This window comes from Fundulus heteroclitus, chromosome 9 (genome assembly GCF_011125445.2).
Source record: "Fundulus heteroclitus isolate FHET01 chromosome 9, MU-UCD_Fhet_4.1, whole genome shotgun sequence".
NCBI classification, from domain to species: Eukaryota; Metazoa; Chordata; class Actinopteri; order Cyprinodontiformes; family Fundulidae; genus Fundulus; species Fundulus heteroclitus.
In genome coordinates, this window is record NC_046369.1 from 3,054,795 (window position 1) to 3,080,959 (window position 26,165).

Here is a 26,165-nt window from a genome sequence, read left to right on the forward strand (position 1 = left end):
ATCTTTAGGTAATATAATTGTACATTTTAAGGTATAGTGGATGATCATCTTATCTATTGGTTGTCCCACATGCCAATCATTGTGATGTGTTCACGTAACGCCAGTGTGCGCTCGCTCCTTGCTAGTTTCCTCTTGCTGTGCACTTCTGGTGTTTATGTATCCAGTTAGCTTAAGTGTTACCATATTTTTCAGACCATAAGGCGCATTAAATAATCTTCCCAACTGTGTAATATCACTCCTCCACGTCCACAGCTCTCTACACACCCCTGTTTCTTGCATAAGGCCAAAATAAATGTAACTTTTATATAGAATTAACTTACTAGGTTTATTGTTGCTAGCGCGTACTCCAGGCTGCCTTACATTTAGACATTACAGTCAGGCAGTCTTGTAGACAGCTCAGGGGTCCTATCAGGTAGTGACACAGGGTACCGTAATGCTCAGAATATCCACTGAGCAGGGCAGCTTTGTTGCTAACCAAAGTCGTATTTACAAATTTTAACAGATTTTTGAGCGCATTGTACCGCATAAAATCAGTCAGTAAGCACAACGGTGATCATATATAAGGGACATCATACATTTTTGAGAAAATGTAAGGATTTTAAGTGCGCATTATAGTCTGAAAACTATGGTAGTTGTTCATTGTAGCTTTGCTGCTTTTACTGTTTACTTTGAAAATTGCTGAGAGTCACAAGCAGCAAACATTCTGACAAGTTTATGAGGAAAAGAGGAGGACAGAAATAAGACCAGAGTGGATTTGGGAGATTCCTTCCCCCAGACAATCCAAAGAGGGTTTTGCACATCCCCAGTTATTCAAAAACAGACTTGGGTGTTTCTTACCGACATTTCCAGCACAGTCACCCACTCTTTCTTTAACTAATGCAATGATTTTTTTTGTGTGCATAATTGATTGTTACTTAGTCTATGTAGTGTTTTGAAACACAGCATAGAGCATTAGCGCTAGCTGTTAACTACAGGGTTTCTCCAGGAGCTTCACATTTCATCATCTCAGTTTATAAAGCCTTTAAAACATCCAGATTTTCTATAAAATGTTGTTGCTTCTGTTCATTTCCTGCAGTAACCTTTTTAATTTTTTTTTTAAAAAGGTTACTGCAGGAATACAATAATAAAAAATACAATGGAAAAAAAGTTATTCCCACTTAACCTGCTAGTAGCTCATAATAAATCATATTTATTTAGACTTGGTTTAAAAACACGGTTTAAAAAGTTGGCTTATACTTGTTCTAGATAATTATCAAAGCATGCTGTGGTGAGGTAACGCTGGTGTAAAAACACTGCTTGGCGTACAGGGGAGCTGAAAAACATAACGTTTTATTTAACTTTAGTTGGATATACCTCAGTTCTCTGGTTATTCTTAATAATCCATATACTGTGTTGTTGAAGGGGGTGCTCGGGATTTCACTGCATCATCAGGAACGTTACTCTGATCGTGGTCAGTCCACCATACTGGCACCGAACCATCATCCATAATCTAGAATTAACTGCATAATGAGGCCAATTATGGCCTCCTTTCTTAATAACTTTGCTCTTAAGTTTTGTTTCCTGTTATCAGTCGGTTTTCACCTTTTCGTCTGACTGATGAGCAAACCTAGAAAGCCGTGTTCCCAGCAGGCTTGGCTGCACTTTTACCCCGCTTCTAATTAAGTTAGGACACTGTTATGATTATGTAAGGCATTATATAGACAGCTGCTTAAAGCTAACATATTAACACATATTATATACTGTTTTCAGCCAGAGAGGCTGCCTGGATGTAGCTGCTGCTGCTGCTGCTGCTGCTGTGTTTGTTTCCACTCACCATCTGCTCCTAGGCCTCAGCTTCTCACACTTTATTTATCTCCCTCCCTCTCTGTCTCTCTCTGCTTTGCTCCGTTTGTGAGTCTGAAATGAGCTGCTGGAAATGAGCTGCTCCCGGGGCCACACATGGTCACGATCAAAGGCTCTTCTCTGTTACGAAAGTCATGACTAACGCTGCCGTCAGTTTTCAGCCCAATGAAAACATGAAAAACACCGACGCTGATGCAGATTCACAGGAGCTGTCCCTGTTCTCTCTGGGGCCGTGTGCAGTGGCTGGAAGCACAGCGTGGCAGTTTTTTTTTTTTTTTTTTGGGGAGGATTGTGTGCTATCCAGACAACGAGGCATTCTTATTCCGAACTATGATTTTATACAGTTTACACTGCAAAAACAGAACTAAAAATATGTAAAATCTTCTTGAAATGTGTGTATTTGTCCTTGATTTGAGCAGGTAAATAAGATGATCTGCCAATGCAATGAGTAATTTTACCCCTACAATAAGATGATTAGATATAATGCACTTGAAATAAGTTGATGGAGATGAGTTCTTCCTATTTTAAGTGCAAAAATCTTATTCCATTGGCAGATCATCTTGTTTACCGACTTAAATAAAGTACAAATACACTAATTTCAAGAAAATTTTAACTTATTTTTAGTTTAGTTTAGTCTGTTTTTGCAGAGTATACACTGCAAAAACTAAACTAAAAATAACTCAAATTTTCTTGAAATTAGCGTATTTGTCCTTGATTTGAGCAGGTAAATAAGATGGTTTGCCAATGGAATGAGATTTTTTGCACTTAAAATAGGAACAACTCATCTTTATCGTCTTATTTCATGTGCAGTATATCTAATTATCTTAGTTTAGGGGTCAAAATACTCATTCCATTGGCAGATAATCTTATTTAGCTGCTTAAATCAAGGACAAATACACACATTTCAAGAAAATTTGACTTATTTTTAGCTCCGTTTTTGCAGTGTATGTGTCACGCAGCTTCTTGCACGTTCTAGATGTACCCTGAACTCAGTCCTCCCGCTTGTTCCGCACAGACTTCAAGAAAAGGTTCAGGAGACAATCGAAGCGCTGCGGCTGGCGGGAATCAAAGTGTGGGTGCTGACCGGGGACAAACACGAGACGGCGGTCAGCGTCAGCTTGTCATGTGGCCACTTCCACAGAACCATGAACATCTTGGAGCTTCTGCAGCAGCGCTCCGACAACGAGTGTGCAGAGCAGCTCCGCAGACTGGCCCGCAGGTGTGTGCCGTTATCTTTTTTCATTTAGACACTGCCGGGGGCCTGTTGCTGCACATTATTGTGTTTTAATAAATAATACAGGACCTTATTTTGTGTTTTGTGAGTATGAAAAGATATCATGGAACAGTTTCACGATGAAAATCTGCATCCTAAGCGTCCCGTTGGTGATTTTATTAAAGCCAGCGGCAAAGAAGAGCGAGGACAATGATTACTAACTGAATATACTTTATTTTAAATGATTTCAACAGATGAAACATTTGTATGCCCTGCAAGCTTTGCCACCAAAGTGATAGTCTAGCATTCACTGATGAAAGGGATTTTGATTCTGTTAAATAATAAAGTCAAATGTGGTACACTGCAAAAACAGAACTAAAAATAAGTAAACTTTCCTTGAAATTACTGTATTTGTCCTTGATTTGAGCAGGTAAATAAGGTCATCTGCCAATGGAAAGAGTAATTTTACCCCTAGAATAAGATAATTAGATATAATGCACTTGAAATAAGTTGATGGAGATGAGTTCTTCCCGTTTTAAGTCCAAAAATCTTATGCCATTGGCAGATTATCTTTCTTACCCGCTCAAATAAAGTAAAAATACATTAATTTCAAGAAAAGTTTAACTTATTTTATTTCTGTTTTTGCAGTGTACTATTAGCGAATTGTGAAATCCAATATATCAGTATTTCTTTGCACACAGCAAACACGGATCTAAAAATAAGTAAAATGTTCTTAAAGTCAGTGTATTTGTCCTTGATGTGAGCAGGTAAATAAGATTATTAGCCAATGGAATGAGTATGTTGACCCCTAAAATAAGGTAATTAGACATCCTGCTCTTGAAATAAGCTGATGGAGATGAGTTGTTCCTATTTTAAGTGCAAAAATCTTATTCCACTGGCAAATAGTCTGATTTACCTGGTCAAATCAAGGAAAAAAACCCTCATTTAAAGGAAGATTTTCTTATTTAAGTTCCGTCTTTGCAGTGCACATCCCTCCCCTGTGTGATTTTCTTCATTTGTGTCCCCAGGATAAAAGAAGACCACGTTATTCAGCACGGCTTGGTCGTAGATGGGGCCAGTCTGTCTTTAGCGTTGAGGGAACATGACAAACTATTCATGGAAGTGTGTAAAAACTGCTCGGCGGTGCTCTGCTGCCGTATGGCCCCGCTGCAAAAAGCAAAGGTAAACACGCAAAACGGAGATCTGCTTTATGAAGCAAGTCAGTCAAACATTTGAATTAGAAGATAGTCTCACCTTCCCCGCCTCTACCAAAGGTTTGAGTCGCCTGTTCAGATGCTCTGCAGGTTGGATCTGTGATTTGTGTCTGCGTTCCATTTTGCTGAGAAGACAACCATGCACTGCAAAAGCGGATCTAAAAATAAGTAAAATGTTCTTAAAGTTAGTGTATTTATCCTTAATTTGAGCATGTAAATAAGATTATCTGACAATGTAATGAGTATTCTGACCCCTAAAATAAGATAATTAGACATCCTGCACTTGAAATAGAATAATTGAGATCAATTGTTCCTATTTTAAGTGCAAAAATCTTATTCCATTGTCAAATCATCTTATTTACCTGCTCAGATCAAGGACAAATGCACAAATTTTATGAACATTTTACCTATTTCTAGTTCTGTTTTTGCATTGTGTTCCAGTTAGGAAGTTGCTGATTGGAGCAATTAGCAATGCTGAAGCTCCTATTTCAAAGGAGTTGGAGATATTTTTTTGTGTGTGTGTGTTGTGTTAATGGTAGAGCAGCTGTGTTAACTTAATATCTGTGTAAAGTGCAACTAAAGCAGAAAAGTAAATGACGCATTCAGTTCCTTAACTCGTCAAGCTCCAGAACAGAAACACAATCACCAGTTCAGCTTAACCAATTCAGACGTGACAAATTGTACAGAATCAAAACATTTTTAGACACCTCTTTTTTTCTCTTTTTAATGTGTTCATTTTTTCAGGTCGTCCGTCTGCTCAAGACTTCTCCAGAAAAGCCGATAACATTGGCTATCGGCGACGGAGCCAACGATGTCAGCATGATACAGGAAGCTCATGTGGGCATAGGTAAACGCCAACGCACACTTAAAACCACCGATCCAACTTGAAAGTGTTCTGTAGTTGTTTTCTGAACGCTTGTTCTCGCTTTTAACGTGCAGGTATCATGGGAAAGGAGGGTCGTCAGGCCGTGAGAAACAGCGACTATGCAATAGCTAGGTTTAAGTTCCTGGCCAAACTACTGCTGGTCCACGGTCACTTCTACTACATTCGAATAGCTACTCTTGTACAGTACTTTTTCTACAAGGTATGATCCATCTGCCAACACTGTTTATCGCCTAACTAGCTTTTCTATCAGTGATGATTTTTACATGAGTTTATATGCTAATGTCCGTTTTCACTCCAGTATGTCTAAATATATCTTTTCACTCTGTTTTTTTTTTTTCTCTCTAGAATGTGTGTTTTATTACGCCACAGTTTTTATACCAGTTCTTCTGCTTGTTTTCACAACAAGTAAGTCTCATTTAAATATCTATTCTCCTGTTTTGCATATGTTAGGTTTTTTTTTGCTGCAGGGTTTTAACGTTTCTCTATTTTCCTTCAAAGAGGGTTCTTTTTGTTTAGAAAACTAGTATGTCTAGGTTATTTTTTTTAACTTTTCATAAGGTCATAGGGTCAAATAAGCACTATATTGCCCTATTAAGATGTCTTACGTTTCTTTAAAAGATGTGTTTAGCTTTTATAACAGTTCTTGATAGTGTATATGAGTACACTGCAAAAAAGGGAACTAAAATTAAGTAAATTTTTCTTGAAATTAGTGCATTTTGTCTTGATTTGAGCAGGTAAATATGTTTATTTGCCAATGGAATAAGATTTTTGCACTTGAAGTAGGAAAAATTCATCTCCATCATCATCTTTCAAGTGCAGAATATCTAACTATCTTATTTTAGGGGTAGAACTACTAATCCCATTGGCAAATAGTCTTATTTACCTACTCAAATCAAATAAAAAATACACAAATTTCTAGAAAATTTGACTTACTTTTAGTTCCCTTTTTGCCGTGTACCTGTGTGTCGTTTCCCGTTCCCACAGACAGTGTTAGTTGCTCGGTGTGGGTCCGACGCCCAAACTGTCCGCTACTAATTTCCTGTTGAAATAATCTCTGCCCAATCCAGACTCTGTACGACAGCGTTTACCTGACGCTGTACAACATCTGCTTCACCTCGCTGCCCATCCTCGTCTACAGTCTGTTTGAGCAGCTGGTCCATCCCGACGCGCTGCAGAGTAAGCCGGGCCTGTACAGGTGAGCCCCCCCGTGGAAAAGTCTGCACCATGTGTTACTGACAGCTAGCAAAGCATCCGCTGTTTTTATTCGCTCTGCAAAGACACATAACAGAGGCAGAAGTAAAATAGGAGGTACTTGACGTAGGGCTGGACGATAATTCAATAACAATATATATCGATCGATAGACGTGTGGCGCGATAGGGAAAAAAGTAGGGTTCATAAAAGTTCGATAGAAACGGTTTTCCTTCCTTCCTTTCGGCCTATCATATTAGTTCACTACTTCCTCTCGACCAATCGTAATTGCGGACCCAGGCACGTCGTCACATGCTGCCGACATGCTGCTGTTGTCTGCAGCTGAAAAACCTGGCTTCAAACAATTACTCGCCACTCTTGATATAAAGTTCCGGGTTGCAAGTTTTTCTCTAACAGCGCTCCCTAAATTGTGCAACGAGTGCCGGGAATTGGTGCAAAATGAGCTGCAATCTGCGTCCTTACACGCCAACCTCGGACCTGCACTGCAAAAACAGAACTAGAAATAAGTAAAATGTTCTTAAAGTTAGTGTATTTGTCCTTAATTTGAGCAGGTAAATAGGATGATTTGCCAATGGAACAAGATTTTTGCACTTCAAATAAGAACAATTCATCTCAATCATCTTATTTCAAGTGCAGGATGTCTAATTATCTTATTTTAGGGGTCAAAATACTCATTCCATTGGCAAAAAAAATGTATTTATCTGCTAAAATCAAGGAAAATACACAAATTTCAAGAAAATTTTACTTACTTTTAGTTCCCTTTTTGCAGTGCAGCCTACTTTTAGATACAGACACAAACACTAAATCAAAACTCAACCCTTTATTCAACCAACTTTTTACCAAAACTGCTAGTTTTTTTTTAAAAAAAAAAGAAAAAAAAACATGTGCTCTCTGAACTCTTGGCGATGGAGCTTGGTTCCTGATCTTATTTACCTGCTCAAATCAAGGATAGATACACTAACTTTAAGAACATTTTACTTATTTTTAGATCCCTTTTTGCGGTGTGCGTCAGCCTCTCAATTATGAAACCTGAGAAGTAACTAGTGTACTATTCCCACCTAATTAGGCTATTTTATTTATTTATTTGGTATTTTGGTCATTTTACTGGTCACTTTAGTTAACTATTTGTCATTATTTAATAATATAACTCAGGTCTCTTTAGCTATTTTTCTTAAAAAAAAATCTGTTATGGTTAAATAAAGATTTAATTAGAATTCTGTGTTTGAGTTCTTTATTAAAATTAAATCATTTAGCAATATCATAAAATGTCCAGGCAGAGCTGCACATAAAATATGGTTTTAAATATTTTCAATAATTATCGATATCGATCAATATGCATTTTTTTTTTTTTATCGATAAGCTTTTTTTTTAGATCGTCCAGCCCTAACTTGACGCTCGTTTAGGGCATCAAAGTGTTCTAGTCTGGAAATGAAACGCGGTGTGTTTTCCCCCGCAGAGATATCAGCAAGAACTCCATGCTGTCTTTCCGGACGTTCCTGTACTGGACCTTGTTGGGCTTCGGTCACGCCTTCATCTTTTTCTTTGGGTCCTACATACTGATGGGCGAGGACACGACACTCATGGGCAACGGACAGGTCTGTTTGTAAAGGCGTGTAGGGGGGGGAAAAATGTCTTTACCCAGCAGGAGCTTCCTAGGAACCATCAATGTTAGGCTGGAAAACCTAAAAAAGCCGTAAATCCTAGACGTTTGTGTTTGTGTGCTTTCAGTGGTATTATTATTATTGGAGGTAGAGATTACCTGCTTCTATTTTAGGACTGTTCCCTTGGTGTTGCTATTTTCTATCTCCCTTCTTCTTCTTCTTCTTTATTATGAGACTGTTCTTTCATTCTCTCTTTATTCCTGCGTCATCTCTCTCCATCTCTCTTTCAGTTGGTAGTTTGCTCTTTCTGAATGCACTCACTTTGATTGCTCTCTGTTGGTTGTCTTTCCGTCCATCTTTTGTTGATTACGCCTTCTCCCTCTGCCTTCACGCTGTGCATGTCTTCAGATGTTGCGAGCTAACAGGCAGCTGGTAAGAGTCTGCTCTACAGTTCAATGCATGTCCTTGGGAGGTTAATAGGAGGACTCGTGAGGATTCATCAGCATCATGTCTGTTCTTTCAAATGTTAACAACTCTCTTATATGGATTCGGTTGTATTTCTATGCCAAAAGGGCTACATTTCTTATTTGTCGTTATTCCGTTGTATGAAGCATTTTGTTTTTACATTACAACCACAAACCTCAGTTTATTCAGATTTTTATGATCGACCAACACAAAGTGGTGCATAATTGTAAAGTGGAAGAAAACTGAGACATGTTTTTTTTTTTTTAGAATGCCGTAACAATAAAGAGCAGCACCTGCAAATCTTTTGGGATGTGTCTTTACCGGCTTTGTACACCAGGAGACTGACATTTCTGTCCTCTCGAGCTCGGTCCGACTGGATGGGGAGAATCTCATCACTTTAAAAAGTCTGAATTGAGTTCAAAACTAGATGTTGGGCCATTTTAACACCACCAAAGCGTGACGTGTTGTTTAATAATCTTAACCCTGCACTAACCTATCTACTGTGGATGGGTACCTTTCACATTTGAACCGACACCCGGTACGTGGGAATCGGTTCTGGTGCTCAACGGGACCCATTTTCTGTGCTTTTTTGTCTGTTTATGTGGTAGGCAAGGCAAATTTATTTATATAGCACAATTCAGTACAGAGACAATGCAAAGTGCTTTACATTGTTAAAATATAGGATTAAAAGCAAGTAGGGATAGAATGTAGAAACAAAAAAGAACATTAAAAACAGTGAAACAGTTTAACTAGAACATTCAAAGGCAATTTTAAACAAATGTGTTTTAATCTCAATTTAAAGGAACTCAGGCTTTCCGCACTTTCACAGTTTTCTGGAAGTTTGTTCCAAATAACTAAACTAAATGCTGCTTCTCCTTGTTTAGTTCTGGTTCTGGTTCTAGGTATGCAGAGTAGGCTGGAGCCAGAAGACCTTAGTGGTCTGGAGGGTTGATTCACTGATAACAAGTCTGCGATGTATTTAGGTGTAAAGCCATTTAGGGATTTATAGACTAACAGAAGTATTTTAAAGTCTATTCTCTGAGATACAGGGAGCCAGTGTAAGGACTTTAGAACTGGGGTTATGTTCTCTACTTTCTTAGTCTTGGTGAGGACGCGAGCAGCAGTGTTCAGGATCAGTGGTGACAAATGTTACTTTAAAATGAAAACCTCTAAATTTTTCTATTTAACATATTTATTTCTCAGTATATAAGCTTGTTTGGAGCTACAAATGAACTTTATGAAATATTTTTTTTATTTTAATACATTGCCTGAATCCACAGCAAATAAAACAGATTTTTACCAAAACAATTATCAGAGGCACAGAACGAACGAGGTGAATATGGGATTGAAGCTGCGTGTGAATAAAATTCAGGGATTTGGTTTAGTGTAGCGGTTTCCGAGAAGAAAAAAATAACTAAATAAAAAAAACATAATATTTTATCCTGCTTTGTTAATCAGGGCGAGATACATTTGCAGCGTGGAAACAGAGCGGCTCTCCTCTCTGCTCTCTTTGCTCTGACTGCAGGCGAGTTTCAGGACGAGGCAGCAGCTGCCTGTGAGAGGCAGCGCTTGGAGAAGTGTGAAGGTGCTCTCAGCAGCACTCACCGCTTCCCCAAGACAATAACTACAGAAAGATTAGTGCTTACACAGGAAGTCACCAATAACAGAAATTAGTCTCTTTTTGAAAAAAGTTCACTGGATGGGTCTGAAAAGTCGCTAAATATAGCAAGAATTCTCTAACGTGGCAGCAGTGACAAGGTCTTTCCTCAGACTAGAAGTAATTCCCACTGCTGTCCTTGTTCTTCGCCTCACAAATATTGCAGCGAGCGTAATCTGCAGCGCGTATTTAAAAAGTGGAGCCAGCGCTTTCTATCAGCCATGCTTTGTTGACCGGACCAGCAATTGCTGATGTCATCACGCTGTTATGATGCTGTGTTCATGTCCAACATGGAAAATCGGCCACTCCTCCACTTCCTCACTGTCAGTGATGCGTTCAGGTACCAAATCATGGTACAGTTTGACTTGGGGTGGATCGGTCCTCGGTAGTGCTGACGGGATTCAGTACGTACTAAAAGTACAGAATTCGGTACCCATCCCTACTCTGCACTGCTTTATCTGCTGTGTTCTTTGGTCTCCATGATGATTTTTGTTCACTAATGTTCTCTAAGGAACCTCTGAGGCCTTCATAGACGGATTTATGTCGAGATTAAATCACAAACTGGAGGAAAACCAAGGATCCTTTCTTTATGTGCTACCTTGTGTTGGTCTTTTATTAAAAGTTTTTTATAACAGACTTTGAAGTTTGTGTTTGTAAAGTGACAACTTGCTAATGGTTGGAGGGTATTGAATAGTTGAACGTATTGATGAGCTACATGAAATAGTTAAACTTTGTGCAGAATTTATCAGAACCTGCTTTTTGATTATGGTACTTTAAAAAGAAATTAACCATAATCTCTACAAAATAAATGTGGTAATTGGAAAAAAAAAAACACCTTTTGAGGTTGACTGTCGTTGGATATTTTACGACACTTTCTATTCAGTGTTCAGGCTCCAGCAGTTTGTTTAATTGGCTGTCAGCAAATTAGAAGATGTAGACTGAAGCTATAATCTCAAAAACAAAAAAATTTGGCTGCTGCTTTTAAGAAGATTCCTCTTTTCTCCAAATGTGCAAATCTAAGCATGGATCCACTCACATTTTCCTCCCTGTCACTACACCAGACTTTTTTATTTTTATTTTTTTCCAATAATACTTTAAGTTAAAGTAACAGCACTTGACATTTTTTTCCCATCCATGATTTAGTTGAATAAGCAGTTTAAATAAACCGGCTGTTAAGCTTATTTGCTGTTTTACCACAAACCAATATGTGCATGTAAACTTTATTTCTGATCATAACGTCTGGTCAGCTAATGACGCGCTGCAGTTTGAGCTGACTGTTAATGTTGCAGAGTGTTGTTCTTCCAGATGTTTGGGAACTGGACGTTTGGGACACTCGTTTTTACGGTTATGGTCATCACTGTCACTTTAAAGGTAAGCAACGCTAAACTAAGCAGTTTCCAAGGCAGATCATTTTATGACCGCAAAAACGGAACTAAAATAAGTCAAATCTTCTTGTAATCAGTGTATTTGTCCTTGATTTGAGCAGCTAAATATGATTATCTGCCAATGGAATGAGTATTTTTACCCCTAAAATAAGATAATTAGATATCCTGTACTTGAAATAAGTGGATAGAGATGAGTTTTTCATATTCTAAGTGCAAAAATCTTATTCCATTGGCAGATTCTTATTTACATGCTCAAATCAAGTACAAATCCACTCAATTCAAGAATATTTTACTAATTGTGATGTAAGATGTTTTGCATAAAGTAGTAGTCAGTTAAAGGACATTTTGCTCTGAATCAGTTTGTGAACCTGTAACTTTCTCTGGAGGTGTGGTTCCTTTTCACACTGGGAAATTCCCAAGCAAACATAAACCTGTGGCTGTGACAACACACAACAGCGTTCTGTTCATTGGTCAGATGTGAGCGGGGCGGAGAACCAGAAGTAAATACAGGAAGCAGACGCTGTGTTTAAAAAATGTGAAGAATTTCAACTTCTCGTTTTTCTGAGAACTTTATGAGCCAAATTTCTCTGAGAAGTAAAATGAAGTTATTTTAAAAGTTGCATAGGGCTGTTTGAAAACGACGCCCCACAATGCAACGCATACCTGGCAATGCGAAGGCGTTTTGGCTCAATCCGTTCGACATGAACCGCACCAAGGCAGGAAACGGACCAGGATTTGTTTTAAAAGGACAAACTGGTAGAACGGCGCGCATTCAAGTCTGTCGCGACAGACTGGTCATTTGAAATAAATTATGTTGAGGAGACGATGATGTCAGCGGCCATTAACCGCAGCAGATCATTTATAATAGGTTGTTTTGGGAGGCAAGGTCTCTTTCACAGCACTGAAACAGATGGCCGGAGTTTATTGGTGCCCCGGCTCTTCCTATATCCATCTTTTAACTTGACTTTTATCTTTCTCTCATTGCAGCTTGCGTTAGAGACTCAGTTTTGGACCTGGATGAATCATTTCGTGACATGGGGCTCAATCGCTTTCTATTTCATCTTCTCTCTGTTTTACGGAGGCATTATCTGGTGAGAACATCTTTATAAGGCTCTTATTTATAATTACATTTTTGCAATTTCTGTTTTAAAAAAAAAACAAAAAAAACTGTGTTATCCTGATCGAGCACCTTAGTGCAATCAGGGAAAAGAATGGTAAAAAAATGTTTTAATAACATTTCTAAAGTAGTTCAAAGCCAGGACTCTTTGTTGTAGTAACCTGATTCACAGTTGATACTGTGAATCAGTATCTTGGGCTTTGGTGAAGAAGAGTTTTTTTGTTTTTTTTTCATACCAACATCCCTAAAGCGTAGTTATAATCCTGGTTAATTATTTTACCACCTTGTTCACTGCAAAAAACGATCTAAAAGCGATCTATTTGTCCTTGATCTGAGCAGATAAATAATATTGTCTGCCAATGGAATGAGTATTTTGATCCCTAAAATAAGATAATTAGACATCCTGCTCTTGAAATAAGATGATGGAGATGAATTGTTCCTATCTTAAGTGCAAAAATCTTATTCCATTGGCAAATCATCTTATTTACCTGCTCAAATCAAGGACATATACACTAACTTTAAGAACATTTTGCTTATTTTTAGCTCTGTTTTTGCAGTGTTGAACCAATCAGATCAGTTTGAACCACTTGAGCCCGTTTGGCCAAATCGCAGACGTCTGGGAGCCATCCTGACGACATTGGGCCATTATTGACATCATCCCTCTGACATCTGTACTGGTCATTAAGCCCTGCTGTTAGGGAGTAATAACATTATCTAAGTGCACGACTCATAGCTGATGGAGGGACCTGAAATGACACTGAACAGGCCAAAGCTTTCCTGGTCCGACAGCCGGACTTCTCTATATGCTTTAAAAGCAAATGAAGTAGTATTTTTTATGTTTTTTTTAGTTATGAAAGGCATTAAAAAGCTTTTTTTCCCTCCACTTAACTGTTATTTGAACCCCCTGCAGGCCGTTCCTGCACACCCAGGACATGTACTTCGTATTTGTCCAGCTGCTGTCCAGCGGTTCAGCCTGGTTCGCCATCATAATCATCGTCATCACCTGCCTGTTTCCTGACGTGGTGAAGAAGGTCTTCTACAGACATCTGTGTCCCACCAGCACACAGAAGAGTCAGGTAATTCAGGGAAGGCTTAAAGCACCGACGACCACAGGAAACAACAAGTTCAACATTGAAAGAAAAAAAAAACTGTTTCACGTACAGGTTTATTAAATCTTTAGTGCATTTTACTGGGTGTTACATGTGCAAATCAGCAGCACTAATCAGATATTTAAGGTTTGCAGGAAGACGTTCATGTTTGCACAGCCCTTTTGGCTCTAACAGCTTGTTTCTCAGAAAGAAGATGAGCCGATTTTTCCAACCTCATGTTCTGTCTGTCGTCTCTGCCGTCTCTTCCTGTTTTGTCGTGTGTGTGTGAGTTGCGTGTTTAAGAGGATCTCTGTGTGTGAGATTTGTAACCTGTCTGTGTCCGTGTGCTCTCCATCTTACCCTTTGTTTGTGCTCTCCTGGTGTAGATGTATTCCAACCGAGTGGTCATAGGTGACGACTTCATCGCTCTGCAGCCTTTGTCCAGAGCCAAGAGCCAGCTGGGCAAAATTAGGTAGAAGATATGAGCTCCGTTAAGCCGTGGACTTCATACAACTTCAATAAATCCATACGTGACAAAAACTAACCAACATGAGCGCTTCATGCAAATGCAATATTTCTGTCATTAGAGGCGTTTAAGTGTCTAGCTGGTGTATTTAAATACGATCTTTTTCTCCTTACCGCTAATTTAATTTAAGCCAACCTAACTTTTCACTCCTTACGAAAAACAAGGAAATACTGAGTCAGATTATTGGAGTTTTAATTAGTTCCTTTAAAATTACAAAAAAAATGTTTATTTTGATATTTTGAAACATTTTTATATCGTCAAAATAAACGTGCCAACTCTGCTTTTGGTAATTAGTTTACTTCAGAAAATGATAATGATCCAGAAGACGTCCCATCTCAGAGAGAAACATTGCTTTGCAGAATAAGCGCTCCCCTACATGTTCATCCATACGTCTCTCCATCAGTTTTCCTCAAGCGTTTTCTACACCAGCCGTGCTGTGGAGTGTTGTGTGCCGTGTTGGCAGAGTTGTCGTGTCTGTGGCGGCATGCTCCAAACGAGCCAATCAGCATTCTCTGTAGCCGGGGGGGGTCAGGGAAATGTCAAGGAGTTGGAGGCCTTGCAGAAGAATGACAATTTTATAGCTTCTGCATGCTGTGCATCCTGGGAAAAAACAAAAAAAAAAGACCCAAATGTGTGTTGAGACTTCCTCTGCAGAGCATGGTCATTACACAACCCAGCCACTGCATGAGCAAACGCACGAGTGAATGACTTACTTTGTGTTATATTGATTCTTTTCTCCTGCACCTATCAAAGTGTTGACCTCACGTTAAACTCAACCCCTAAACTACAACGATGGCGGCCGGCATTAGGATGACCTCCCGCCTGGCATGCCTGTCACTTTTAAAAGCCAGACATGAAGCACAGACGGCGATGTTTATGTGTTGGTGCATCCTCTTCCTCTTTTTTTTTTCTTTTTTTTTTGTCTTTACCAGCCATTAGTCTTTGGACCCATTTAGAAGACGGCCTCGTCACCTCAGAGCATTGCGCCTGCACGGTTTGGGCAGATCCACACGTCTGGACCCATTCTCGCTCACTTAAGCTGCATGAGCAACTTTGTTTGGGTTGACCTAGAAAGCAGCATGATACTGCACTATCACAAGCATGGCAGGTTTCTGTCATCGTGCCTCTCTTTAGAACAATGGCCTAAAGTCGGCAACGTCATGCAGCCTGCAAGAGAAATGCTCAGAGTAGCATGAGAAAATGTCTTTTTTTTAAACTAGATGTTTTTTGCATACTTAAAAATGGCTTAGCCCCTGTATTTTACCATTTCTATGTGGGGGGGGGAGTATTTTTACTGATTTAGAGGGTAATAAGCATGTGCTGCTTGGCACTAGGATTCCATGTTGTTTTCTCTTATTTTATAAAATAAAACTCAAACAACAATACAACCCAGAAGGCCCTCATGGGGCGTCTGCCTTCTCTGTAGCCCTGATAGATTCGGCAGCAGGTTAATTGGCTCAGATGCTAATAGATTTTCCTGTGTCTCCTCTTCCCATGAGTAATCTTTCATATGCCTTAAGCTTCCTTCGACTCAGTTTTATTGCTAGCCATAAGTCTACGTAAGCTGCAGCCAGTCTGCGCAGTTGTCTTTTTTTTTTTCTTCCTCTGTTATGGGAAATGAAAGGTCTCAGGGATGTGTCATAAACTGTTTAGGACCTGTTCTAGAGAAGAAGTTGCACCGCAAAAAGGGAACTAAAAGTATGTAAAAATTTCTTGAAATTAGCGCCTTTTTCCTTGATTTGAGGAGCTAAATAAGATTATTTGCCAATGGAATGAGTATTTTTATCCCTAAAATAAGATAATTAGATATCCTGCACTTGAAATAAGATGATGGAGATGAAGTGTTCCTATTTTAAGTGCAAGAATCTTATTCCATTGGCAAATAGTCTTATTTACCTGCTTTAATCAAGGAAAAATTCACTGATTTCAAGAAACTTTCACTTACTTTTGGTTCCCTTTTTGCAGTGTGTTAATATGACCTAATCAGAGTTAAACAGGAAGGCCACTTAACAGTCTTGGCGACACGATTTTACGGAAACCGGTGAGTTGCTGTGTGGGCAGGGGTCCGTCGCAAAGACCTTCAAGACCAAAAATGTCTTCCACCTAATCTGCTGCCCATGCCGGCTCACCGATTAACTGATCTCATTCTTTTTTTATATAATTTGCTAGATGCTTAATAAGAGGCATTGAAGACGTATCCACTGTTCTCAGTTATTTAGTCTTTTGATTGATCTTAAAACCAGAGTTTAGGACATAGAAAGATGCCTTCTGTTCCAAAACGCTGAACAGATCCTAAAAAGACTCATGGTGGCTCTCACTGAATTGGTGAATTTTATTTGAGTCAGTAAAGATTGCATAGAGGACTAAATGACACACTGCAAAAACAGAACTAAAATAAGTTAAAAAAAAATTCTTGAAATAAGTGTATTTGTACTTTTTTTGAGCAGGTAAATAAGATAATCTGCCAATGGAATAAGATTTTTGCACTTAAAATAGTAACAACTCATCTCCATCAACTTATTTCAAGTGGATTATATCTAATTATCATATTTTAGGGGTAAAAATGACTCTCTCCATTGGCAAATAGTCTTATTTACCTGCTCAAATCAAGGACAAATACACTAATTTCAAGAAAATTTTACTCATTTTTAGTTCTGTTTTTGCAGTGCAAACATGGATATTTATTATTATTATTATTTTTTTTATTTTTTTTGCAGTTTGGTTTTGTTGCATTGTGCCTCTGGCATGCCGGCGGTCTATGGCGTAACGATGGTGCCACTGACTCGAGGCGCGGCCGTTACGCCGTAGCAGTCTACCTGGCGGACTGACGGCTAAGCCAGCAGGGCTGACTGTGAGCATCTTGTGTCCTTCAGATGGAGCAGGGTTCGGGTTCAGTCGGCCCAGAATATGACCCTGTTAAAGCCCAGCGGAGCCCAGGGGAGGACAATTGGCACCTGCTAGCTGCTTATCCTCCCCCTGCTGCCCCCGGCCCAGACCCACACCCATGCTCCCCTAGGTAGTACCCAAGTTCGTGTTGCTCTTCACTCCCATCGTCCCCATCGCACCGTCACCGCCCTCGTTTGACCTGAGGTCTTAGCCCACCCTGTGCTCTCCCTCCCAGCTGCAGTAACCTGCACAGACCCCAGTGTCTGCTTACAGCCTGCACCCCCCCCCCCCCCATACTGCTCTTTTATGTCATTTGTTGTGTGCCAATGCTGTTCGTCTGATGGTCCGCGTCACTTTGTGTGTGAATAATTACACACACGGTTCTACTTACGAGTGATTAACGCCATCCTTCCCTTCCCCTCTGTGAATGATCTCCTGCTCCCAAGCCCGGGTGTGACTGACACTGTCTGCACATGCACCACCATGATAGCGGCTGACTTTCCCTAACCTGCACTGCAAAAAGGGAACTAAAAGTAAGTAAAAAATTTCTTGAAATGAATGTATTTTTCCTTGATTTGAGCAGGTAAATAAGACTATTTGCCAATGGAATAAGATTTTTGCACTTAAAATAGGAACAATTGATCTCCACCATCTTATTTCAAGGGCGGTTTATCTAATGATCTTATTTTAGGCATCAAAATACTCATTCCATTGGCAAATAATCTTATTTACCTGCCCAAATCAAGGAAAAATACACTAATTTCAAGAAACTTTACCCACTTTTAGTTCCCTTTTTGCAGTGTGGTCTCACCCCTCACTGTTAGTGGCCAGGTACGGGTTTAAGACACAGAGAGAATGCTGTTGGCATGCCGGCCTCATTGTCTCGGTTGCGTTCCTCATGCAGTCGCCTGAAAATGCCACCATCATTGAAATGTCATCCTTCTCTTGTTATTTGTTTGTTCCTTAGAAAACTCCTTTGAAATTTTAAGTTAAGGGTTATCTTTTTTTCGTAGTTCAAAATAGGGCTAGGTGATGCAACCAAAAGAACAACCAGAGTGGGATTTATAGCAATGCATGATAATATATTGTAAATAATAAGGAAAATTCTTAATTAGTATGCTAATGTTCAGCCGTATAACGCAGAGGTGCACTGTGGCTCAGACCCTGACCCACCTGATAAAAATAAACTTTACAGCTATCTCCTCACATAATCCAACAGTAGAATTGACTTTTAACAAGTTCAATCATAAAACAAGCGTCTGAATGGAGTTTGCCTCCTTATTTTCATTAGTTATACCGCAAAAAGTTGTAAAATATTCTTTAAATTAGTGCATTTTTTCTTGATTTGAGCAGCTAAATAAGACTATATGCCAATGGGCTGAATGTTTTACCCCTAAAAAAAGATAATTAGTTATCCTGCACTTGAAATAAGATGATGAAAATATAATGCTTATTATTTTAAGTGCAACAATCTTATTCCATTGGTAAATAGTCTTACTTACCTGCTCAAATCAAGGAAAAATACCCTTATTTCACGAAATCTTTACTTTTACTTCCCTTTTTGCAGTGTAGCAAATGCATTTGCAAAAGTTGCGCAACAGTCAGTAGTCAACCCGCAGTCTGTGAAATCATTAACTAAAATCATTAACTACCAAACAGGAAACAACGCTTTTAAATGACGTCATTTGACACGGTTTGAGAATGCTCATACATTTCAGTCAGCGTTTCAGGAAGATCAGCAAAACACGAGGAAGCAGTCTGTTGTGTCAGCTTTAAGATAAATATAATACAACGGGCTCCCTCTGGGGCAGAGTTTGGTCTCCTCAAACAGAGGAGATTAAGTATTTTGGTGATAGTTGGACTGAGCGAGACCTAATAGATGGATCGGATGGTACCTTTTTTTAACCTTGACCCCAGAATTTACATATAGGTGGAAGGAAACTGTTTCTAGGAGCTAAATTGAACGATCAAGAATGACCACCCACCGAGTCAGCTGCAGACGGGTAAAGGTTACTCTGGAAATAAAAAATTTGTGGTGATGTCATTTTACATAACTCCTAGAACTAGGCTCAATATTATATATATTCAATATTTTGACCAACCCTGGCGCAAAACATTTTCTTATCACCTCTGGACTAATGTAGCTCCCCTTAAGACACTTTACTGCGGCCAGAATGTAACTTCTTTTAAAACAACAACAAAACGTGTTTTTATAAGGTTTGCTTAGCTTTGGGAATCTGATATGTCTGTTTTTAAAAAAACCTGCAACGACTGATTTTTACTTAACCAATAGAGCTTATCAGGCATTTGTTTATTAGCCGTAGGAACTTGGACATTGTCACTAAAATTACTAGAGCTTCACACGTACTGCTGCTGCTGCGGCTTTGCTTTACCTCCATAGTTTGTGAGGAATGTAAATCAAATGAGCGAACCTTGTTCTAATCTTGTTATGTGCATAACAAGAGGAACCTGCTACCATAGAGGCTAGCCTTGCACTTCCTCCTCAGAGCACTTGATTTTGAGTATGATAAACGTGGAGTTTGATCAGTTTGCGTTTAGCTCGCTGCAGCCAAGAAGCAAAAGTTTGGTTCGTCGCCAACAGCGTCTCAGATTTCTGGTGCAGTAAAACATCGGAGCACGGTGGGCTGCACCTTTTTTTTAGCAAATGCAGCACTGTGCTCTCTTCCCACAGGTAAAATGGAAGTCTTTCAGAATAAAAATAATTGCAAATCCCTCATGATCTTAAACGCTAGTAAAACTAAAAAATATTCAAGTTGAATGGAGACCTTTTAATCCCCCATTTAAAAGAATGTCAGATAATTGAGACGATTTATGCCTCTCTCTCTCCGACAGTAATTAATTTGAACAAATGCTCCCTGCGTCCCACTGCTGTCTCCAGTTTAACTCTGTTGTTAATGTGTCATTGATGGTGCCCACCACACACACTGTGAGTGTAACCTCACTCCACTCCTTTCTCTTTGTCGCTCTAATCCCGGCTTTGCCTCCTCTACATCCCACACCGTCTCTAGGGTGCTGACTCAGGTCAGAGGAACCATCTGATCCCGGATGTTTCTGAGCAGCAGCTCTTTTCAGCTATATTTACCCCGTGCATCACTAGCTCCCAGATAAATCTGATTAGTTGCCAAATCTATTTCCTACAAAACGTAAGAGTTATGTCCAATATGGGCCGAGGACTGCGGGTCGTGTTGCTGGCTGTTGATCTGATCAGCTGGCCTTGCTTCATGCTAAGTTAATTCTGAAGGATGAGGGTTAGATGCCGAGTGATCCATCACAACTATAACATAAAAAAAAAGACTTTTACAGCTTTAGAGCATCTCCACTAAATCCAGTACTTACAGATGCATCAACATAAACAGGAATATCATTGAAAACTTTCTTTATTTCAACAGTTCAGTTCAAAAAGACCAAAACAAAAACAGGATTTCTACAGAAATATACTCCTTCTAAAAGCTGTGTCCATGTAATCTGCCTTTTATGCACCAAACACTTGGTCGGGTCTCCTTTTACATGCATTTCTGCATCTATGCAGCTTTCCTTGCTGTTTGGTGCTGCTGAGGTGTTAAGGCAGATTTAATACTGCTTGTCTGCATTGTTGGCTCAGATGTTTCTCATCTTCCTCTTGACTATTACCTCATTGATTCCTTGTTGGGTCTTGTTAAGACCAGCTTCCTGGCCAGTAAAGGACAGTGAAACCATTATCGTTTAACCCGGTAGTGGTACTTCTGGCCGTGCCTGGCTCAAATGAAATACAACAAAGACTTGTTGCTGTTTCTCGTAAACCCACCTAAGATGCTTCAGGCGGGGCTGAACATCAGGCTTTGAGCAGCTTCAGGCCATGTTCTAGATACTTGGGAATGGGTTTGGCTTCACAACCACTCTGAGGTTGCTGTTATTCTCGCTGCTTGTGCAACTTTTCTTCCGCACTTCTTCCCTTCACTCAAAATCCCAACAGTATACTTGGATACAGCACACGCAGACACCCAGCTTCTTTAGCGATGACCTTCTGTGACTCGCCCTACATGTAGAGACAACGGTCAAGTTAGCAGGCTTCCCCATGATTGTGTTGGCCATTTCTAGACACCATGGGATAGAAATAATGTTTCTTTGGCTTATGGAATATTCACATTTTGTTTTCATTAAAGGTAGAGTCAGTGATTTTTCCAGAAGTTTCCCCAAGTCCCTTTTTGAATAACTGCGCATGCGCAACACCGTCTTACCTGCTCTTCCACACCTCAGGGTGATCAAGTGGAAAAAAATCTCCCAAATCCGCTCTGGTCTTATTTCTTTCTACTGAGGCCTTCCTCTTCTTCTCATAAACATGAACGTGATTTGCTTCTTGTGACTCTCACCCATGTTCAAAGCAGCGGAGAGCAGTGGAGCTACAATGGACGGCTAAGTGCTAAGCTAACGGCTATGCTAACCGGATACATAAACACTAGAAGTGTGCATGCTCAGCCAGCAAGCGGAAAATGACTTAGCATTTGACTTAGAATGAGTCTAGGAGGATGGGCCTCCATGTTCTTTAAAAACAGCAGAGCTACAACAGCAGGTTGATCAAGGCCAAACCACCAGAACCGACAAAGACTCCTGGCTAAATGTTGAAACATGAAAAAAAAAAAAACTGAACGAAAGTCTGGTCGCCCCCGATTTAAGCCTGTTTGCTGTAACAAAAAGTGTTTGTGAGTCCTGGATCATCAGACAAGTAGAAATAATTTCTATAATACGTCAATAAATACGTCGCTCTGTGTGTAATTTATATATAATCTTCCCCTTTTGAATTTATTCCCTAAAATAAATCCACTGTTGAAGGGTTGCATCTGTTTAGGATAAGAAACGGTAAAAATCAGTCAATCCTCCAACACTGTAGAAATCATAAAGGCCAATATTACACTGTAGAAAAGTTTTTGTTCTTCTGACACTCTAAGAAATCCTACGGAATAATCTCCTGATGCTTTTTGATGCTACACTTAGAGCTTTAGGTTTTTTTTTTTATTTAGCATTAATCTATTTTTGGTCCCCGTAGTGGCATGTTCTGTGTGTACTCCCTGTGATTCATCTTCACCGAGACTGCATGCAGGTCATCATCCTCCATCTTCTTATTGTCCAGTCGGTGGTTGATAAGACGGATGAAAAAGACAGTCCAACTGTGTCTGCTTGTTTTAATTTTCTCTTCTTCTTTCCACCCACCAACCCCGTTTCCCCTCTTTTTTTCCCTCTTTTCACCCATGATATCTTCACTAACCCACGCTTCCATCTCTACTCTGATCGCCGCCTCTGATCGGCTCTTTCTGCTCCTCCTCCAGTCTCTATCAGCCCCCCAGGCGCAGGCCCTCAGCTGTGTGGAGTCCCTGTGCTGCTACCAGCATGGCCAAAGCGGCTGTTCCCGTCTGGCCCGCCTCCTGGAGCAAATGAGCGGACGATGCAAGACCGGCGTCAACGATTGCCACGCGTCCGGCCACCGCAGCAACAGGTGGGGGGGACCGCAGCCTCGACGAGAAGCCATGATTACCAATCCCAACGAATCCATACCGTATTTTGATCTGGGCCGCAGTTCTGAATGTTTTAGCCCCTGAATTTGGACGGAGGGTGTTTTTTTTTTTTTTTCCTGCACAGACCCTGTAGCAGGTGAAAAGCAGAGCTGTGCGGAAGCAGAGTTTCAGATGGTTCTGGAGGCTGAAGATGAGTGGGTTCAAGCACTTTTAGACTTCTCCTGTTATGAACTTTTTTTATTTTATTTCTGTGACGTTACGGCATGATTAACCGCATTCAGATCTGCTTCGCCTCATCCGGGTGGAGCGGTCCGCAGTCAGAAAGCCGCCGAAACCAAAAATCTTGAGAGTATCGCTTAGGAAACGATGGTTGTGCTGTCAACGCGGAGCGGGACGGTCGGGTTTTTTTTTTTTTTGTCAGCTCAACCTGGGAGAATCCGGGTTGCGGTACTTTTGTGAAGTACGGTCCGCTGTTTCTCTGATGTTACATCCTCAGCCATGCACTGTCTCTGTCTGTAAAAAACCCATACCTGCAGCCGATGTTTGCCACATGTCTGTCCTGATGTGCTTGTTGGAGCTGCTGTGTCGTCTGTCCTGATTGTCTCCTGTTCTCCTGTAAATCCTTCCTGAAAATGAACGTTTGATGTCCAGGCGGAGAGACGCTTTTTTTTTTTTAGGGAAACCTCTTTAGTTTGTTACGCACTTTAACAAACAACATTACTACTTCACGACGGTGAGCGGTTGGCTTCTCTGTAGCTAAACCTCATTCCATAAGGAGCCCGGATGGTCGGCTGGTATAATCATAAGTTATCCAAATATGAATGCTTACTGACACTATACATTAAATATTTAGCTACAAAAAGCACTAAAAGACTCTTTTTATTACCGTTTTACAAAGCTTTACTGGGCAGCGTTGCATTTCGGAGCCCCAAATGATATTTAGGAATGACCTTAATTATCCGACTATAACCATTGATAATCCATTCACTGCTGTAGGGGAGCTTCCCGCACTGCAAAAACAGAACTAAAAATAAGTTAAATTTTCTTAAAATAAGTGTATTTGTCCTTGATTTGAGCAGGTAAATAAGACTATTTGCCAATGGAATAAGATTTTTCCTCTTAAAATAGGAACAATTCATCTCCATCTTATTTCAAGTGCAGGATGTCTAATTATCTTATTTTAGGGGTAAAGATACTCATTCCATTGGCAGATAATCTTATTTACTGGCTCAAATCGAGGACAAATAGACTAACTTTTAAGAACATTTTACTTGTTTTTGCATCCGTTTTTGCAGTGCGTTGAGCCAAATCCACCCGATTTATATAAGGGATTATAAAATGTGGCAGTTTTGCTGGGAGAGACGCTTTCAGCGCTAACTTTAAAGATCGTCCGCTGAGTTCACAGTTTGCAGGTCTGCCCGCCTTTGCACTTTCTGTTATTGTGTCTTCGCCTGAATCCCAGGGACTCTGTGGGGACATCGATTAGACGACACGATCGGCCCTTTCTGCTGAGCCGTCGATACTTCTCAAAACGTCTCAGGACACCAGATATTGATTAGATCAGAGATGAAGATGTTACATTCTTGTCCTTTGTTGGCAAATTTGTTGTCCTGTGAACGGATGTGTACATTTGGACAGTGAAAATAAGGTTTGCAGTCCCCTCCGTCACGGCCTCCTCACTCGAGATGCACGGAGAAAAAGTTCAATTTTATAGCTTAATTATTATCAGTGACCGGCCGGGTCAGAAACTCCAGGTAAGAAAAACACTCTTTAGTGTGGCCACAGTTACTGAGGAAGAATGGTCAAAGTTTAGTGAGCTTAGCACGTTTTCCTCGTTACTGAGGCCTCCTCTCCATTCAGGCTGTGAGAGAGAGCAAAAACTGTGCAGATAACAGGAAGGCTAAGCGGAGTTCAGGCCAGAAACTCTACCCTCAGGAAGGTAGGCTGTGGTTCCTGTCGTTTTAAGCCAAATTAATGTTTTTAATGTGAACCAGATGAAAACCCCATTGAGATTAAAAGCTCCTTTGCCAACGGGACATGGAGAAAAAAAGTCTGCAGCACATTTTAAAGACTTACACATTTCAAAAGATAATTAGATCAAAACAGTCACACACTATTCAAAAGTACTGATTAAGATTTTTGAGAATGGCTCAGAAACGATTTTAAAGAAATAAGATCCACTATCTTGAGTTCAGACTGGAGATGACTCCGAATGCTTGGTTCCCGTTTTCCGTTGGAACGCGTGGAACAAGCGTCTGCTCCGCTGTAGCTGTGGACGGCTCACAGCAGGAGGGTAAAAAAAAAAGAAAAAAAAAAAAGAGTATTTTAAATCCTTTTATAAGATTTTAAAGAGCAATAGTTCTGGAGAGCAGAAATGGGCCCCTATATTCCGATCGGTGCATCTCTACCCTCAGCTGCAGACTCTGTTACATCAGGTGGATATGGATCATTTTAGGGGAACACGTTTCGCATATTGTTAGAGGTCATGAATTCAAAATTGACTCAAGGTTTCCCTTTTTAAAAAAAAAAAACTTTTCATTATTCCTCCCATGCAACTGTGAGATATTGCCCAGAAATCTGGCCGTCGGGGTCAGCAGGAACAACCACAGACCTTCAGGGGTAGATTTCCCCCATTAAGTGATGATTCAATTTAGATGAATTGGCTCCTGTGCGGATGATTGATTTGTTTTCTGACCTTGGCACGGAGCATCCCATCGGCTTCCTCCAAATGACAAATCACAACCAATTTGTACCCTCCCACAGGATTTAAGAAAAAGCAGCAGATGCAACAGAAACTGCAGCGGTGGGCCTTTTTTTAAATTTATTTATTTATTTTACTATAAATGGGAACAAATGTAGTCAATAAGTAGAGGAACCTGCAGCTCTTTTATCCCTCTGCGTCTTTTTTTTTGTGTTGCTCCTCGCTCCAGTTCAGACACCATCTGCAAACCAGACGGCTTCTTTCCGAACGAGTAGCGCGAATCCACCCACATTTGGCCTTAATGCTGGGATACTGCCATAGGAGATGAGGGGGTGCGCACCCAGCTCCTGTATTCTAAGCGTCACCGAACCATGCAGCTAGAATATTCACCACTCAGATTATTTTATGACGTATTTATTCAGCATCTATTGGAAGGCCACGTGTAGTCGGCCTGCCGCAGCGTCCCACGGCTCTGAATCCTGGCCGGAGCCGGGTCTCTGTCCACGCGCCCAACTTTATCCAGATGTTTCAGCGCATCTGACACCAGTGGGGCTGCTGGGAAGTGTAGTTCCGGTGAGCCTTTTTTTTTTCATTTTGTTTTGCTTGTTTTCTGCTTCTTCCTCTATCTACTAATCTTCTTTCTGTTGGATCCTGAAGCCTTATACGTGCTTCTGAGAAGAGGCCGACACCGAGGGGTGCGCTTGTTTTGTAACTCCTGGTGTTTACTGTCTGTGAAAGATGGGAAATCTACCCCCTATAGGGCTGAATGATTTTGGAAAATAATGTAATTGCGATTTATTTTCTTAATATTGCGAATTTATGCGATTTTTTTTTTTTTTTTTTTTTTTTTTTTTTTTTTTTTTT

At 40.2% G+C, this 26,165-nt stretch overlaps 1 protein-coding gene and 1 long non-coding RNA gene across 7 annotated transcripts in view; one reads left to right on the top strand and one right to left on the bottom strand.

Moving 5' to 3' along the window:
• atp11b (ATPase phospholipid transporting 11B (putative)) overlaps nucleotides 1–26,165 on the top strand; it is a 67,813-nt gene that overhangs the window by 38,437 nt on the left and 3,211 nt on the right. The window contains exons 19-31 of one of the 6 annotated variants that reach the window (XR_004931649.1): nucleotides 2,858–3,061; nucleotides 4,084–4,237; nucleotides 5,014–5,116; nucleotides 5,209–5,354; nucleotides 5,501–5,560; nucleotides 6,223–6,350; nucleotides 7,822–7,960; nucleotides 8,375–8,398; nucleotides 11,394–11,459; nucleotides 12,461–12,564; nucleotides 13,501–13,666; nucleotides 14,065–14,150; nucleotides 22,415–22,581. Coding sequence is in view for 5 of the 6 variants with exons in the window: in XM_036140838.1 (XP_035996731.1) it covers nucleotides 2,858–3,061; nucleotides 4,084–4,237; nucleotides 5,014–5,116; nucleotides 5,209–5,354; nucleotides 5,501–5,560; nucleotides 6,223–6,350; nucleotides 7,822–7,960; nucleotides 8,375–8,398; nucleotides 11,394–11,459; nucleotides 12,461–12,564; nucleotides 13,501–13,666; nucleotides 22,415–22,684 (1,564 nt within the window). In the remaining variant the exon portion in view is untranslated. Of the gene's footprint in view, nucleotides 1–2,857; nucleotides 3,062–4,083; nucleotides 4,238–5,013; nucleotides 5,117–5,208; nucleotides 5,355–5,500; nucleotides 5,561–6,222; nucleotides 6,351–7,821; nucleotides 7,961–8,374; nucleotides 8,399–11,393; nucleotides 11,460–12,460; nucleotides 12,565–13,500; nucleotides 13,667–14,064; nucleotides 14,151–17,077; nucleotides 17,278–22,414; nucleotides 23,466–26,165 lie in introns of those variants that run through there. The other 5 variants (XM_036140842.1, XM_036140843.1, XM_036140838.1 and 2 more) reach the window with 5 other exon arrangements.
• LOC118564116 lies at nucleotides 4,316–14,793 on the bottom strand. The gene is made up of 3 exons (XR_004931650.1): nucleotides 14,595–14,793; nucleotides 14,039–14,136; nucleotides 4,316–4,427 (listed from the first exon to the last, which is right to left on the bottom strand). It is a non-coding gene; the product is annotated as an uncharacterized LOC118564116 (long non-coding RNA).